At 51.5% G+C, this 18,799-nt stretch overlaps 1 protein-coding gene across 4 annotated transcripts in view; it reads right to left on the bottom strand.

Moving 5' to 3' along the window:
- KDM5C (lysine demethylase 5C) overlaps window positions 1-18,799 on the bottom strand; it is a 1,076,337-nt gene that overhangs the window by 62,289 nt on the left and 995,249 nt on the right. For all 4 annotated transcript variants that reach the window (XM_069645250.1, XM_069645251.1, XM_069645253.1 and 1 more), the window contains one exon: window positions 18,254-18,453. In XM_069645250.1, coding sequence (XP_069501351.1) covers window positions 18,254-18,453 — 200 coding nt within the window. The remainder of the gene's footprint in view (window positions 1-18,253; window positions 18,454-18,799) is intronic.

The raw sequence follows: 18,799 nt of genomic DNA, 5'->3' as shown, positions 1-18,799 counted from the left end.
TGCCCCCAGCAGCTGTACTGGGAGGACAACGCTCGGGGGCTTCCGCTACCCATCGGCCTGACCAGGTCATGTGGTGCGGATGTGGTGTTGGCCCTGGGCCAGCCATGCTTGGGGTGGGGTGGGTTGTGACGATGTCTGTGGGGTGGTCCGTAGAGCTCCCGTCCTGGAAAGAGCCAATCAATCGTTGCTGTAAAAAGATCTATTTGGTTTTAGCCGTTGGGTGTCAAGATGTGATCCTCTCCCTCAGCCAAATTGTTGTGCTCCATCCACATAGTGGCTGCTGCCGGGGTCTCCATGTAGACGGCTTTGCCTTTGTATAGTATCTTGAGGCGCGAGGGGTACAGGAGCATGTATTTAAGGTCGAGCTTCCGCAGTTGGGCTTTGACAGGTATGAATGAGTTCCTGGCTCGCTGCACTTGCGGGGTGTAGTCGGGATAGATTACGATCTTGGAGCCATCGCGTCTGATCTCACCTCCGTCCCTCGAAAATTCGAGGATCGTCTCCCTGTCACGAAAGTTTAAGATCTTGGCGATCATTGGGCGAGGGTGTGATCCCGGAGGGGGTCGCTTTTGTAGGGCGCGGTGGGCTCTCTCGACGGAGAAGCCCTGTGTGAGCTTGCCAGCTCCGACTTCCTGCACTAGTAAGGACTCAATAAATTCTGTGGGGTCAGTGCCTTCCATCCCCTCCGGAACGCCAAGGACTCTGATGTTATTGCGGCGAGCCCTCCCCTCTGCTTCCTCCGATCTCGCTTCAAGATGAGCCACTTGTCTCTCAAGTGTGATGACTTTTTGCTTTAAGTCCTTGGCAGTGTCTGTGGTGTCCTGTAGGTTTATTTCCACCTTGTCTATTCTTTCCGCTAGGTTGCGGGCGTCTTGACGGATGAGCTGTATGTCCACCTTGAGTTCATCTATCCTGGTCTCCATGCACGTCTGGAGTGCTGCGATAGCCTGTAGCACTTGGGCATTGCTGGGGTCGGCAGCGGTTGTTGGGGGTTCTGTCTGCGTGGGGATCTCATATTGGCTGGGCTGTTTGGGTTTAGCCCCTGAGAACGAGTCCATGATTGTTGCACCCCTGTTCTTGTTGCGTGAAGTAGACATTTGTCCTTCCTGGTATTGTGACGGCAGGGATGAGCCCCCAAACGGCCCCTAGGCAGTGTAAAAACAATGTGAGCCACACAGAACTGCGTATTTCAGTGAAGTTCGGCGGTATTCTTTGGCGGCGCCGGAGGGCACAAGGGGGTGTAGGTAATTATGTGGTCCAAAACAGAATATTCCCCCAGCAGGACAACGGGGTGCTCTGCGATCCCCTGGCACACCGGGCCGCTATCCCGCAGCCCCTCTGGGCCCAGCCGTCTATGGCACAGGCGAGTCCCGGCTCCCAAGCGCTGGGTTAGGGTCTACAGGCTTACCGGTGCATCTGTGCATGAACTGTTCACTCCCCAGCCGCCCGGCTATCTATTCAGGGTGAGAGGAGGAGGGACCCGCGTAGCTCGCCGCGGTGACAGGGGCCTGCTTAGGTCTCCGCCGCCCCGACACACGGAGCTCCTCGCGGCCGGCAGATCGCCGACGGGGTCTCCCACGTGGTGGCAGCGGTCCGTTCGCACTCCGTGTCTCCTCCGCGGCGATCCAGGAGCCGCGGATGTGGCTCCGTCCGCTCCCCTGGGCAATGCAGAGGTTCTCTCGCGTGTTCGGGGGCCCCCAGCAGCGGGACGTCCCCCGAGGAGCAGGGAGGTGCAAGGGTGTCCGGTCTTTCCGCTCCGAGACAGGGGAGGCGGCGCCCGATGGATTGTCTCCCCGCTGCCTCGCTGCCAGCTCGGTCCGTCCCTCCGTCAGGCCTCGCCGCCGTCCGCCATCTTGTTTCACCCGGGGGCATCAGTACGAAAGCTGCGTTTTCGGGAACGCCGGTTCCGATTGCCCTCGTTCCAGCGCCGAGCGGGGTCGGAGTCGCTCCCCCCTCCTGGGTGTGAGTTTGGCTCTTGATCGGGTCGAGAATATAGGTCGAGTAAAGGATCTGGGCCAGGATCGGGACGGGAGCTCCACACAGTCACGTCTTTACGCCATCAGCGCTGGCCACGCCCCCTACCCAGGCTATGTAATCATACCTATTTGACCGATATGCTGTCTCATGTAGCCCCCTGTAACACGAGGTGAGGCTTTGCCAGTCTATTTAATCATACCTATTTGACTCCTATGCTGCCTGATGTAGCCCCCATAACATGAGGTGAGGCTTTGCCAGTACGTGTGCACACATTTTTTTTGTCTGTAACCATATGCTTATTCTTGCACTTCTCCAATGTACCTTGCACTTTCTATAACTAGCATCTAGATGCCCGAGGGCTTTGTGTGTTGAAATAAATGGAAAATAAATACTGTGAAGATATCTTAAGCACTTATTTGACCTGACATATTTCTATGTGTGACTTAAGTATGGATGGATGGATGCAGCTATATGTCGCAAAACAAAAATCAAGGCAAACCGCTGTGCACAGTGTAAACACAAATGTTATATTGGTCAAACACCACCCAGTCACATATTCAATTTAAAGTGCAATTGTGCATCATAATGTGTCTTTATTAGAATTAAAATTGTCCAAAATTGTAGCAGAAATGTTAAAGGCATGGACAAGTGAAGGAAAACAAACCTATGCGTTGGTGGGATGCCACACTATCCGCCCTGCCCTCCCCCCCCCCAAAGGACTTTGTCAGGCAATTATGTTTTAACAGAGCTCGGTTGAAAAAATATGAAGAAAGTCCCATATGGACCCCAAATGTGAGGATTACTGTCAATGCATTCCTTAATCAATCAATCTCACCCTCATAGAATCTCACTCCAAACAACTTTGCTGGCTATAAAAGCACCCTAAACTCACTCCTCCTAAACCTAGGAAAATCAACAGCTAATGCTCTAGCTCAATGCTTTGGCTGCCCACGTTCCCAAAATTAGAGGCTTTCTCCTGATCATCCTCAAGCTCAATCCTCCTAGATTCTACACTCCGCCTACTCAACCATCATCCTCCATCTTATACTTTAGTCACTCTAATACTGAGGAAGTACTATCTCTTGTGATGAAGGCTAACCCCTCTTGTGAACCAGAGGAATGCACACTGAAATCATCCCTATTAGTGACTTGCTAACTGTGGTGACTTGGGCACTGCACTTTTGCAAGGAGTGCTACCATATTCTAGTCCAGGGGCATTAAGGTGCATGATTCAGTGTTGTGAGGAAGGCATGGTATCGCAAGACGACACCGACACAATATTCACAAGTTTGAAAACCTTTATTTACTACGAAGGGGGTTGAAAATCTGTCTTGCCCAAACACTAAGATGGGAGCACGCTCGACCATCAAAATAAAAGATAAATGGTCCTAGTCATTCTAGTCCAAATCATAATATTTGAATAAGAAAACCTAGTGCCTGCCATCACTCTCTTACAATAAATGTGTACAGGGAAATGTATTCTCAAAGGAAAAATTAGTGTGAAACAAATGGCAGAAATATGTATCACTATGGCTCCTCTTCCCCACGTTATAAGCCACACAGGTTTTAGGAGGAACACTTTGCACTCGGACACACTCTGGCTTGCAGAAACCTTGGCAGTCTGCTCTGTCTCCCAGAGCTTGCTTACGTTCTCGAATTGTCAGTCACAAAAATTGGAGGGCTCAAGCTCTCTGGTTTCCCATCTCCGCAAGTCCAGGTTATCCACCTTTTCTGCAAAGCTCAACAAATGTCTATCAATCTGGTTACAATTCAACAAATCTCTCAATCTGGTTATAGTCTCATTTAAGCACCCCTCAAATTGCTTTTGCTTTCCGAGTTCCCTTCCCCATGATATCATATCTTTAAGACTTCCCTACGTCAGGCTCAAGTCTTTTCCTGCTTGTCGAAGACTTTCGTAACTGTGAGGACTTTTGCTTTACCTCGACATGACCACTTCAACTTTTTACCATAGGATTCTCACAATCATTGGTTTTCCCTTGCAATGCATCTTGGTACTTGTATTTCTTAGTTTCACCAAAGTTCACTTTACACTCCCAGTTTCCCTCTGCCGGGATCAAACTGGCTGCTTTATGCCTCTCAAATGTATCCGCCTCTAAGCAGGCTTTCGAATGGGCTACTTCCTTTTCACCGGACCACTCTGCTACTTAGTACTTCTGAGTCAATATTCTGAAACCATAGGCTCACTTTCTCTCGCGGCATATCTTCTCACACATAACCTTCATTTTCCCTTAGCAACAGTTGCAGGCACTCCGAATCACAGACCGGACTATTGGCTCCCTGGATGCGTTGACAGGCTTGCCTGCTTGTTGCGTCTTTTAATGTGAAGTTGAGTGGGTTGGACCAGTCATATGAAGGGACAGGTTGAGTGAATCAAGACTGTCGACCAGTTGTACTGCTATGTATTCTTTATTCGTGAGCATGTGAAATCATGCCAGACCCCATGCTGGAGAAGGAACAAGTTGCTTACCTGTATCTATTGTTCTCCAGCAACCCACTCAAAGGGGCACACCCTTGATGCAATTTTCAGCTCCCATGACCGGATTTACATATTCCCGCCCTAAACCACTCATCTGGACCGACCACTTTGTCATTCCCCTCTCCGTTCTAACCCCTGCCCCTCCCCCTACACCCCTTCCTTGCCCCCTCCCCCAAAGACCTCAAATGCTGGAATAAAGTGAAGATCCTTTCTGACCTTGCCGAAGCCCTACTTCTTAGATCCCCCTACAACTCCCCCCTCACCCAACCGAGCCTTGACCATCGAATCATTCGACGCTTGGCTCAATGAATCACTAATTCCTCTCACCCCCTCGCGCCCTGCTCCCTCACGCAATGGACCACTCCCCAAATGGTTCACGTCCCAACTGAAGAACGAAAAAAAAAAGAAAAAAATCACTCTCTGGAACGGAAATGCCGAGCAGCGAAAACCGATCTCAGCAAATCCATGTTCACATTGCACCATCGTAACTACAAACCTGAAACCCGAAAAGCCAAAAAAGCCTATTACAACAAACAAATTCTCAACTGTGGAAACCGCAGCAAAGAACTCCACAGAATCATATCAGAATGTGTCAAACCCATTTGCACCTCTTCCCAATCCACACCATCTCAATCACTCTGACTCCCTCTCCCTGCACTTCTACACCACTGCTCTTGAAAGGACGACCTCCCTTAAAAACAAATGGTCCCTTCTCTCCCACACCTCCCACAACTGACTAATCCAACACCCCCCACTTTCCCCATCACCCGACCCCCAACTCCCCACCATTCGACTCCTTCAAACCCATCTCTAGAGACAAGTTTCTTGACCTACTATCTGCCAGCAAACCATCTGGGTCCCCCCTTGGCCCCTGCCCCGCTTCTGTCCTAAAAGAAATATTCTCATCTTCCTGCGCAGGAGAACATGCAAGAACCATACTAAATGACTCCCTCAGCTGCGGCGTCTTCCCCGATGCTTTCAAAATTGCGCATGTCGAGCCTCTTCTTAAAAAGCCATCGCTCGACCCCAAAAACTACAGACCCATCTCGAACACCAGATTCCTTGCAAAACTCAACGACCGAACAGCATACTCTCAAGCTCAACACCTTTGCTGAATCCGACAACCTCCTCGACCCCGCACAATCAGTCTTCAGACCACGACATGGAACTGAGACCACTCTGACCTCGATCTGGGGTGATCTTAAGGTCACTGCCGACACTGAAGGATGTGCTGCACTAATTCTCCTTTTTCTCTTTCAAGCCTTTGACACGGTTAACCACTCAATCCTCCTTGACCGCCTCCACTCCCTTGGAATCTGTGGCACAGCTCTCAAGTGGATGCCTCCTTCCTCAGCAACAGAAAACAAAACCCTCCTCTCCCCATTTGTCTCAGCTGCTCGCTCGGTGAACTCTGGAGTACCGCAAGGCACATACCTATCTGCTCTCCTATCCAACCTCTATATATCCACCCTTCCTGGAATCATCCGCATATACAACATCTCGTGCTACAACTACGCGAATACCCAAATCATCCTAAAAATCCACAATTCGGACACCAATCCCCAGCCCAACCTCGAAGCCGGTCTTCGAGATATTGACCGTTGGATGACAAACCACCTCCTCTTCCACCCCACTAAAATCGAAATCATGGTGTGCGGCAACACTGCCCTTCTAACTCCCCCACTCCCTCCGACACAGTAAAGAAAACCTAGGCTGCACTATGGACTCTGGCCTAACCATCTCCCGTCAGATGAACAAATGTGTCTTAATGTTGTCACGACCATCGCAAACTTCTCAGACGCATCTTTCCCTACCTCTCCTTCCCGAGCAGACTTGCTGCAGTCATGTCTATTGTAATGTCAAGACTGGACTATGCCAACTCCCTATACCTCGGAGCCCCGGCATACCATCTTAAACTCCAAAGAGCGCAAAATACTGCTGCCAAACTGCTCTTTGCCCTGGGTCCGAGAGACCACATCTCTACAGCTCTCCGAACCCTCCACTGACTCCCAGCCGGATGAAGGGCCACTTTGAAGACCCTGTGCATCACTCACTGCGCAGTGCACAAGCCCGGCCCATTATACCGGCAGGAAAAGATAAAACCATACCTCCCATCCTGCACCCCAAGATCAAGCACTGCCCACCTTTTAGTGATTCCAACCTCTAACTGTCAGGATCAGAGGATCCGCCTTCTCAACCTTGGCCCCGCATCTGTGGACCTCTCTTCCCCCACATATTCAACACACCCAAGACTATAGGACATTCTGCAAAGCTCTGAAAATGTGTCTCTTTACGTAATACCAACCACGACCATCTGAAGCGATTGAAACCCTAGCGACCCGATGACTAAATGTTCTGTGAAACTCCTAACAAAGTCATCAATTAATGAATACGCCCATTAATTTGGCCATTAAACAACCACATGCCTGAAACACAGAATAATCTCCTTAGATCACAACTCTTCGCAATTCCCTCTCCTTACTAATACTCTCATATCCATGCCAGTATCCTTGCAGCCTCTTCACCATACTAGACCCACAACACAGCCTCCGTCAACTTCCTTTCAAGGTCAGGCACTCTCCCTGTCGCAATGTACCGCCCAGCCCCTCTGCTTCCCCATGTCGTCGCACCGCCATCACCTTCAAGTTAATTGTGATGTCGATATATGCCCCAGCCCCCGATCCCCTGTGTTATCACTGTGTGCACACTAGCCCTCCCTCTGGTCCCATGATCCCACTGCTTCCCACCTTAGCTCCCCCTTTGGTTCCCTGTGTTGTTGCTGTGCACCCCCTGCCCTCTGAGTTCCTGTGATGTCGATGTGAACCCCTCTGGTCCCACGTGCTGTCGCAGTATGCCAGCCCCTCTAGTCCCTGTGATGTCACCGAGTGCCCCCAGCCACCTTTGCCCCCTGTGGTCGCTGTGCACCCCTCGTCCCCCATGCTGTCACTGTAGGCCCAGCCCCCCTCTAGTGCCTGTGATGTCGCTATGTGTCCCTTGGTACCCAGTGTTCTCGCTATGTACCCCTGCCCTCTGGTCCCCCATACTGTCGCTATATGCCCAGCCCCCCCTAGTCCCCGTGATCTCAGTCTGTCCCTGTGTTATCAATGTGTGCACCCATGCCCTCTCTGTCACCTTGTTTTGTCGCTATGTACCCCTCTGGACCCCGTGCTGTTGCTGTAGGCCCAGCCTCCTCTAGTGCCTGTGATGTCGCTACGTGCCCCTTTGGTACCCTGTGTTATCTCTCTGTACCCCTGCCCTCTGGTCCCCTGTACTGTTGCTATATGCCCAGCCCCCCCCCCCCCCCAGTCCCTGTGATGTCAGTCTGTCCCTGCGTTATCAATGTGTGCAACCATGCCCTCGCTGGCTCCCATGATGCCACTGTGTCCCCCAGCCCCTTTGGTCCCCTGTATTGTCACTGTGTACCAGCTCCCCTCTGACTCCCTGAGATGTCGCTGTGTACCCCTCTGGTCCCCTTTGCTGTCGCTGTATGCCCAGCCCCTCTAGTTCCTGTGATGTCACTGCATGACCCCCCCAGCCTCTTTTGGTCCCCTGTGTTGTCGCTGTGTACCCCCCTGCCCTCTGGTCCCCCTTGCCATCGCTATATGCCCAGCCCAGTGATGTCCCTGTGTGCTCCTACCACTCCTGTGCCGCGTGTTGTCGCTGCATACCCGGCCCCTCTGGTCCCTCGTAATGTTGCCATTTGCCCACAGCACCTCGTTTTTCTCTTGATGTCGTTGTGTACCCACAACCCCCTAATCCCGTGATAGGTCTCCGTGCCACCAGCACCCTCATAATCCCTTGATGCTTTGGCTGTATGCCACTAACCCCCTGGTTCCCTGCGATGTCGCTGTGTGCCCCAGCCCCTCCGGTCCTCGTGTACCGTTCTCCCCATCTGTGTCTTTGCACCAGCACTGTCCGGGTGTCACTAGGCAGAGTGCAGTGGCTACCCTTCGCATTCTTGGTGTTCATGGCGTGTGAGAGTGTCTTTACGTACGCCCTTGTTCCCTGCCTTTCGCCGAGCGCTTTGAAGCGCATCGTGTGTGGGCGCTGTGTTGATGAACCATCATATATCACTATACTTACACTCTACTCTACAACATCACACACAAGAGTGCAGCTACACCCCTCGATCAATTCGGCCTAGCTGCTCACATATGAATACTATCCCACGAACACCTCATTCTAATAAAACGCAGCTTTATCCCACGAAAAAACCAGCCTAGCTGCACACATAAGCGTCCCAGAAGCCCAACGCAGCCAGAACCCAGTCTTTTCTGCCCACCAGACGGCACACATGAACCGATACCAAAACCACCACACCTAATGCTAGAATGCAGCTACCATCAAGCAACTACATCAGCTGCACACTTAACTGGTGCACCCAAGCACCCTTCGACACCCTACTCCCTCAACTGAACTAGACTACGGTCCCTGAGGGCGTTGAACCTACCAGCGCTTTGAGGTCATACCAATGATATATAGAGCGCTATATAAATGCCAAATAACATAACATAAAATAACCACGGGAGGTGGCAAGGCTCAACATAAGCAATTACTCTTCCCTCTGGAACAGGCTCAACTCAAGCGACCAGGTTGCGTAGCACTGCATGGCCGACTCTGGACTCCTAATTTGGACTCCCTGTCAACATAGTAGAATCTCGTGAAGGTGGGCGTGGACCTCCACGTAGCAGCACTGCAGATGTCCAGCAGGCACACACCAGGCAGGATCACTGTTGCTGCAGCGGTGGAATGGGCTGGCAGGGCAGCGGTCGGTTTGCCAACCAATGACATTGTGTGATACAGCCAGAGAGCCACCTGGAGACGGAAGCCTTGGACAAGGCCTTGCCATGGTTCACAGGACCAAAGTTCACTAACAGTTGAGACGTCTTCCTGAAACTCTTTGTGCGTGCCACATGGAACTTCAGAGCACAAGCCACATACAGCAAGTTCAAAGTCCTTTCAGCCGGCGACGAAGGTTTTGGAAAGAACACAGGTAACACCAAAAGTTAATTGAGGTGGAATTCCGACAGAACCATTGGCATGAAGGAGGGGTGCGTCCGTAGCACCACCCTCGTGTCATGAAATCTAATATGAAGCGGTTTGCAGGATGTGGCCTGGATCTCACCTACCCTCATGGCAGAGGTGATGGCCACGAGGAAAGCTGTCTTCCATGAGAGGAACTTGAGTGGCCTGATGCATAGGCTCAAAGGGGGGCCCCCCATGAGCAACACGTTGAGTTCCCATGCCGGGGCAGGCCCCTTCACTGGCGTGAATGAACGAAACAGTCCTTTAAGGAACTCCCTGACGAGATGGTGGGACCAAAGAGAAGACTGTCCTGGAGACCTGGTGTAGCGGGAGATAGTTGCCAGATGCACTTTGATAGAGGCATGCGCCAGCCCGCCTTGGCCAATGACTCCAAGTATGGAAGCATCTGCGGGTCCGTGACCCTCAGAGGGTTGATCTTCTGCATCTGACACCACGTTGCGAAACGTTTTCACTTGTGCCTGTAGCACTTAAGAGTCGACAACGCTCTGTACCTGGCAAGGACCTCCCTGCAGTCTGCCGGTAGCTCGTACCCTCCAAACTGCAGGAGCCAAGCCTTTAGGTTTATGTAGGATTGCGCCGCCTCCTCTGGCGAGCAGATCCGCAACCACCAGCAGCTTGACTGGGGCAACGTCAACAGGCTGATAAGATCTGGATACCAAATCTGCGTCAGCCATGCCGGGGCGACGAGGATCATCCTGCATTGGCACCGTTTGAGTTCATTGATGACTTGCAGCAGGAGAAGCAAGGGAGGAAAAGAGTACAGGAAAAGGCCGTCCCACGGGAAGGAAAACATGCTCCCCATGCTCCTCGTCTGGTGGAACCTGCTGACGAACCTGTGGCACTTGGGGTTCGTATTTGTCACAAACAGATTGATCTGGGGTCTTCCCCATCTGAGGAAGAGGCTGTCCACTTGATCCTGTCAAAGCTGCCACTAGTGGCAAGAGCGTATCTCCCTGATGGGGGAGTCGGCAATGGTGTTCTTGACTCCCGCCAGGTGAAAAGGAATGAGGAACATCCCTTGGGCGACGGCCCAGTGCCACAAGTCCTGCGCCTCTCTGGAGAGCACTGGGGATCTGGTGCCCATCTGCTTCCTGATGTAGAACATCGTGGTGTTATTGTCCATGAAGACCCTGGCCTTGAGGGACGGAAGGAACAACTTGAGGTCCCAGAACACTGCCCGCAGCTCCAGGACATTGATGTGGAGATCCCTCTCCTCTGGCAGCCACAGGCCCCTAGCGTGGAGACGTCTGGTGTGGTCTCCGCAGCCCTCCAGGGAAGCGCCCGTGGTGACCGTCTCCTGGTACAGGGTCTCTGGAAGTCCATGTCCCTGGCAGTGTAGAAGCGTATGCCCCAGCACATTATCGCTCGACGGAACTCCTCGTCAAGAACAATCTTGTCTGAGAAGCTTCCGGACACCTGGATCGACTGAGCTTCCAGGAATTCCTGAAGGGGTCGCATCCGCAACCTGCAGAGTCGTATCAGGTAAATGCACGATGACATCATGCAGAGCAGCGACTTGATGGTAAGCACCGTGGCAGTCTTCAGTGCCAACAGCCGTAGCACCTTGTCCAGCATGGCTGCTATCCTTTCCTCCGAGGGCGCTGCCACGCAGGAGAACGTTTTGAGCCTGGTCCCCAGGAACAGCACGTTCTGCGATGGAATCAAGCAGGACTTTGGATAGTTCATGGAGAATCCCAGATCCGTCAGCAGCCGGACGATCCTCCCAGTGTGTTTGACGACTGCAATCCTTGACTTGGCCCGGATGAGCCAGTCATATGGGTACACATGTATCCCTTGTAAGCGCAGATGGGCCGCCACTGGTGCCAGGCACTTCGTAAAAACCCTGGGCGCCGACTTCAGTCCAAAGGGAAGGGCCTTGAACCGGTAGTGCCTTCCTTGAACTACGAAGCACAGAAACTTTCGATGCTTCACGTGAATGGGGACGTGGAAGTACACGTCCTCCAGATCCAGCAACATCAAGAAGTCTCCTTCCTCCAGTTAGCTGAGCACATGCTGCAATGTGACCATCCTGAATTTTTGGTACTCAAGGTTTTTGCTGAGATGCCGCAGGTCTAGAATGGGCCTCCAACCCCCGGGGGTCTTCTTTACCAAGAAGTATCTTGATTTGGCACCAGAGTCGCTTTGAAACCAACTCTATTGCCCCCCCCTTTTTTTTTGCATGGCCCATACCTCCTGCAGGAGCTGAGGGATGTGCTGCTCCTGCCGGGCCGCCGGTGGTATACACGGACGCTTCTGCTGGAACTCTATAGTGTGTCCGTGGGCGAGAGTGTCCAATGCCCATCGGTCGGTGGAGATCTTTTCCCACTAGCAAGATCTTTTCCCACTCGCTGACTAAGTCCGCCAGCCGGCCTCCCACTGGGGTGCATGGGTGGAGGCCCGATGTCCTGGCCGGTTCAATCTTGCTTCAGGGGCCTGCGTGCCGCATTGGGAGCGACGTCAGCCACCTCTGCCGAAAGCCTTGGAACGGCCCCACTAGGCCTCTTGGGCTGTAGACTGGGAGGGTTGACGGTACAAAGAGGACCCTCCACCGAAACCTTTCGACGATCTGCCAGATTTTCCGCCAGAGGCACGAAAGGATGGATGATGTTGCTGAAGAGTACCCAGGGCACAGGCCATATCTGTCTTAATGGCCTACAACGATTCATCGACAGCTTTCCCAAAGTGGTTGTCCCTGTCGAAGGGCGTGTCCAGTACCCTCGTCTGGACCTCTTGCCGGAAGTTGGTGGCCTTCAACCAGCCACGACGACTGAGGCAGACACTGCTCCCCATCTTCCAGAACCTGTGTCCACGATGTAGAGGGCCACAGTGATGGCATGAACCGTTGCCACCTCGCCCTCCTGGAGGATCTCAAGCGCCTCAACTAGTTTGTTTTCGGGGAGAAATTTTAGCAGCAAGGCCATCTTATACCACAGCTCCCTGTTGTTTCTGGCCATGATCGCAAGCGCATTTGCTGCATTGACTGTCGTCACCATCAAGTAGATCACTTTCCTACCCATGGTGTCCAACTTCTTCCCCTCTGTCGGGGAGGACCAAGGCTGAAGATGACAGATTAGAAGACTTCTTCCTCGCAGCCGCTAAGACCACTGAGTCCGGGGAGGGCTGCGACTGTAGGCACTTGGGTGCAGACTCCGGCACCCCGTATGCTTTTCCAGCCTTTACTTCTTGCCGGGCTGAAGCTGGGTTTCTCATCAGCGCCAGGCCCTCATCCCAAACGTCCTCCAGGAGAGGCACCGCCAGAACGGTCTTCCTCTTGGCCTCACGCCGTTGGTAAAGGAAACCCTTCTTGATCTCAGCTGGAAGAACTCAGGCGCACAGGCGACAATGGCGTGGAACAACCCCCACTTTGTCTGGGGGAGAAGCCCTCAGTGGTGGAAAAATGCTGCTGTCATTCGTGTCTGTAGTCGCCGCGTCCGTCCCTGTATCCCTAAAGGAGTGGGGGGTTGGGGGCATGTGCGCTGGTGGATGAGGCTACGCAGGGTGCCGTTTTCTCTTCTTTGCCAGCGGCGGGACTGGTACCACCGGGGCCGGTACCGGGGGTGCAGCCGTCATCCTCTTCGGGATCTCCGACACCAGCGTGTGGAGAGTTCAAAGGATGTCCAGCAATACGTCCCTGGGAGTTGTTGGGGTGGGAGGGGGGGGGATTAGGCTTGCTGGGCACAGCAGCCACGTTGTCAGCATTCCCGCCATCGCCCCCCCTTTGCGTTTCCGCCGCCATAATCGTTGCCCTCTGCGTTTCCGCTGTCGATGTTCCCCATGTCCTACAGGACTGTGTGAACAGACACCAGGTCCTCCTTGTCCGAGGAAGAAATATCTGTGGAGCATGGATGAGGCCTCTACACCCCCCCCATCCTTTTTGCATCCTGAGGCGTTTGTCTCAGGCTTAGGGATGGCATCCTCTTCTCCTGTGTTTTCTCCACTGGCTCGGCCGAGGCCTCCCGCCTCATGGGGGTTGTGGGGGGGTGGCGGGCACTCTGGGCACAGTCTAGGTCCCCCGGACTGCGTCAGCCCCTTTCGCCTTCAAAAGGGCAGCCGCCACCAACCCGATCGTCGAGGATGACATCGCCTGGACCACCTGGGCCTTCAGGGGCAGGTCGGACACCTCTCCCTGCGCCTTGGTCTTCTTCGGCTTCTCCCGCAGCTTCCCTGGTTTAGATGATTTCCCCTTCGAGGGGGAGCTGGAGCGATGACTGGAGATGGAGGCAGACTGAGGAGATGAGCATGCCCCGACTGCCGTGGGACCACGCTTGCACGGCGACGGAAACGGACTTGTGATACTTGGCCTTGACTTGGGCCCCCACGGATGAAGCACCCTCAAAGGGCTCAGAAGCCCGCTCCTCGGACCAGTCGGTCCCGAGTGAGGTATGCCCCTGTTGCCACACAGGGTAGAGGCCTTGGCGTTGAGCCACCCGCCAACCTACTGTAACGATCCGTGACGGTACGCTTGGAGAAACCAAGGCAGATTTCACAATCCACTTCCCTGTGGTTGGGATGGAGACAGTAGAGGCACAGAGTGTTTGTCCTCCACAAACACCTTCCTCAATCCGCAGCTGGAGCAGAGCTTGAAGAGGGAGCCTACCCTCCTGCTCCGACATGGGGTGGCGTGCGATGTATGCCCAATGGCCTTCTGGAATCCTTGATTAAACTCTTGACAATGCTTGCCCCCGGGGGGGCGTTGAAAGATGCCGACAAACGGATCCCTGCTTGCCGGGCAAAGGAGCGGAAGACCACATAGGCTCTTTGACAAAAATAAGACGTTTTTATTGAAAAAGCGAGAAAACCTAGAAAAGCTCTTGGAGCAAAACACAAGGACTCCCAACACTTGAACATGTGGTAAAAATCTGAAGATGGCTGCCAGAGGAGGAGGTTAAGGAGGGGCAGTATGACCCAGAGCTCAGTGATCGGTTTAGAGGTGAAAGACAGTTTGTAAGTGAAAGTGAAACTTTTTTCTTTTACCAAGGATTCCCGGTCTGACGACGGGGAATATTCATGAGCATGTGAATCCATGCCAGACCCCATGTTGGAGAAGAGCGAGGTGACATGCCAGGTTCGACATCTCTCTTCAAAATCTTCAGAGGAAGAGAGACTCGGTTCCATTGGAATGGTTCCCTCTGTAGTGCCTCCACTCCGAGCTCATGGTACGATGGTGGAAGGAGCACTGCCAGTGTCAACACTGTGTTGGTGGGGGTGACTGAAGTGGTTGCTACACTCAATGGCACGATGGCTGTGACCATATGAGGAGACACTTTTTGTCATTGACGAGCTCGTCGATGGGGGGTACTAATGTCAACGTAAAAGTCGTTGAGGTCTTCGCCGATGTGGTAGCCTGGTTGCTCTTTGTCATTGTTGACAATTTAGTCAGCAGGACACTCGTGGATGGTGTAGAAGGTCTTAGCATGTATGAGCCGGAGGAAGACTTGGGCGTCGACGAAGACTTAGTCGGCACTGACGTCAAGGACGATGTCGACGGGGTAGATTTGTCCATCGACAACAGAGTGGCCCCCCCCCCCCAAGGCATGAAAGAGGACTTGCTTGATGTGGGTGCCTCTGTCGAGTCGGGGAAAAGGCCATGGCTGCTCTTTTCTTCGAACCCACTCCTGGGCACTGACCTTAGGTGATGACCTTGACTCGTCCACCTCCCTGTACCTCTTCCTGCCGCTGTTGCGCTCTTCATGCTACCTAGACCTGTTAATGGAGGTGGTTCGCTGGGCTGTCCTGCCCTGCTGTAGAGAGGCATGGCTCCGTACAGAAGCAGAGTCAGAGGCCCCGCCGGCATCCTCAAGCCACGCAACAAGATGCCAGTGATGACCATGCAGCGTTTTGTTGAAGGACTGGCAGATCTTACAGTTCTGGATCACATGGTGGGGGTAAAGACAGTCGCCGTGGTGGTGGGGGTCTTCGAGGTAGACATTCTTCAGCCCACAGCGGGCACATGCTTTGAACAGGATCTTCCTCGTGGATTCAGCCATGAGGTAGGTCCAAACTGCCCAGACGATGGAAATAAAGGCATCGGGAATGCTCTACGGACTCTGCAACGTCACCGTCTGCGCCGGTCGTCGAAAAAATGTGTTTTTTTGTTGAAATTGCAAAAAAATCTATTTTTTAATAAGATAATGTGTAATGATCAAATTTGAGGACTCCACACAAACATGCAGTAAAAAAATTGAAGATGGCCGAAAGGGGAGGAGTTAAGGGCAAAGTTCACATTGGCTGTGGGCAGTATGACCCAAAACAATATTGATGTACAAACGTGTCTTGACTTTGCAGATATAGCTCTCGAACACCTGGTTCATACCCCGTGGTTTCCTAGTCCTGATGTTCCTAGTCAGGACCTTTTTTTTTAAAAAAAAATTTTAAACGCCACGGTTCTGGTTGTCTGGATACTCTCATGCCAGGGCTTCTTATATTCACATACTTGTGAGGGTTGCCTGGTGTACTCTCCTGTCAGGGCTTCTGTTATTCACATGGGCTCACTGTCCTTTTTCACAGTCGCACACACACTTTGTTTGCAAATATGTCCTCCAGATAGATTATCTGGTCCTGGTTTTTCCTATGTTCGCTCAATTTATATCTGCATGCAAGGGTTTTATTTACAATATATTTCCCCTTGTAATGTAAAGTTCCTTCTTTCTTTCTCCCTCACTTGTTTGTTCATTCACTTGCATTTAGCATGACCACTGACACGCCTGTGGTCCCCACTGCCTATGGGAAGACTCACTGGCTTTCTTTGGCACTGCTGTGTTATCCCGCGGTCAACTGGAGAAGTGCCCTCATTAGATTCCTTCTTGCAACCGCTTCTGCCAGGTTTCTTCAGGTCTCTTGTCGTCCACTTGTAGCGCTTGCTTCGCTCCTGTAAGTAAAGTGCTGCTTCTGGTCACCTGGAATGCCCGGTAGCCTCTCGCCGGCTCCTGGCCTTCCCGCAGCATGTCCTTCTCATGCAGCAGCCTTCTTCACTGGTGAGCCACCTGGCTCCACCATGACGAAAATCTCTCTATGGTATCCTCAACCTCACTGAGAGCGGCAGCTCTCTCCTGCCAGCAGCAGACATGGATGTCCTGCTTTGTTTGCCTTTTTAAACTTGCCGGGCACAGGTATATATGAGCGAACACTAGAATGCTCACTGTGCTTGGGGCTTTCTTCATTCTGCATTGCTCGATTCGTCTTCTTCGTCCGAATACTTTGGTCATTCTGGGAAATAAAGGCCAGGTTTTGGAATTGGTTTGGAAGACTTGAATAGACATTTTCAGCAGTCTTAAATGGTAAATGATACTTGGATGAATGATAGGTGGAACTGGAGAGGGTGATCTCCCTATTCTTCGTGGTCATACAACAATAGGCCATGAGGGTATTAGATATGGGAGGGTTATTTTCAAGAGAAAATGGGGATACCATGTCTCATCCGATGGCACCATTATACTCCATATGATCCTCCTTCATATAGCTGCCCCCAGGGTCAGGATCAGGTAGCGGCTGCCATGCCCTGGTCACATGGGGACAGGTCACCGCTGGAAAATAAGGGATGACACCATCGGATTCATCACAACATACAAATACGTAGCTCTACAAGATTTGTTCTTAGCAAGAAATGTGCCTCACAAATGTGGTATTAGCAGGCCATTACAAGATGCTCAGGATTCCACTAACACCCTTCCCACGGTATGTGTTCCAAAACATTGGGTGTGGGTCAGTTGTGTAGGTTAGGCCACAGTGCTATTAAAAAAAGAGCACATGAGGCGATTAGAAAATGACAACTCTGCTTCCCTACAGGCTTCACACATTGGGATATGGAATGAAAACAAAACATCTAAACCATTTTGCTTTATAGATGCTGTATAGGCAAGTCCTTTCTCCTCTTAAGTATAGGGCACATAAACTAAGGTGTAATGTTGCTATTGTTGCCATAAAACACAAGAGTGACCCCAGCGCCTGTATTAACTGGGCATGCCTTATTTAAATGATCTCTCAAGGATCACTGGGGCTTCAGTGCCTACCTCTACTCCCAACACGTCTTTGTCATACAAATACTTCAAATGCAGTTACCAAAAGATTTTTCATGTTTCAAATGTATCAATCAAGGTTAGTCATTAAGCAAAACATACTATAGTTATGATTTGTCATCACTGTCATACCACATTTACAAAACATCCATACGAGCTCCATACAAGTGTGACGAAAACAGCAGATTGAAAACTGTTTAGTCAGCAGACAGATCTGCACAAAACACGACCCCATACACAGGAAATAAAGTAGACTAGGAACAGAGCATGAAACACATCACAAAGATATAAGCAGGGATGTTATTGAAAAGAAACATTTAAAATTTTGATAAAGACAATATTGACCGCAAATTGGTAATGCAAGCTGCAGTCTACAACAATCAGAAACTGGGCTAAAGGCATGATACTCTATTATAGAACGCAGTATTGCAACTACAGAAGGAAAATGGCTCCTCTCGACAGAGTGGCAACAGAAAACCTTCACTCTTTAAAGGTTTACTTAGGACAGTTTACAGGGTATGCATGTATGAAAAAAGGCAATGTTGGTGTAAAGAGAATGGTGGATCGAGTAAGTGAGGCATGGAAGAGAACGATGGACAGAGGCATACAAAGGCAGAAGGTACTGAAGAGGACAGAACGGAAGAGTCTCAGGAATATGTGTCAATGAGGACAGAGGAAGAGGCAGTGTGAACAAAGATCCAAAGACTAGGTTTCCTACCTCCACTAACTTTCGCAACTTGTCTAGGTTGGGTGGCTTCGAACCCTGCAAGACCTTCCAGATATTGTGATCCTCATCCAACGTCACTTCCAGAAGATCACCCTCCATCATTAGGTCCTCCAAATGCAGCTTAGTGGATTCAGAAAGCTCTAGCACAGGCCCTTCCAACCGTGGCAAGCAGGATACTAGGAGATCCAGATCTGCAATAAAACAAGAAGGGTTATCTATGAAATGAAACCGTATGCTATGCTCTGAGATCTGTCAATTAGGATAGGTCTCCCTAATTATGCTCAAATCTTGAAACAAATTAGCCACTACACATCTTGTTACTTATCTAATTGCATTCAACCACACTTGAACCTAATCTGAAGGTGGATATAAAACTGCCTAGATGTGTAAAGTGCCAGTACAGAAATTGTTTAATGTAATAGTTGCAGATTATGGCCATTCCTCCAACAGGTTAGGCTACACTCCACATGCAACTCATTGAATGCAACCTTATGACTCTCTCCTCTTCATCCCATGCTGTAGAGAGATCACCTAGAG

The sequence above is a fragment of the Ambystoma mexicanum genome, chromosome 2p, assembly GCF_040938575.1.
Source record: "Ambystoma mexicanum isolate Mex_15411 chromosome 2p, UKY_AmexF1_1, whole genome shotgun sequence".
Lineage (NCBI taxonomy): Eukaryota > Metazoa > Chordata > Amphibia > Caudata > Ambystomatidae > Ambystoma > Ambystoma mexicanum.
Note: the sequence above shows the minus strand (reverse complement) of the source record. Positions and strands in the feature narration are given on the sequence as shown.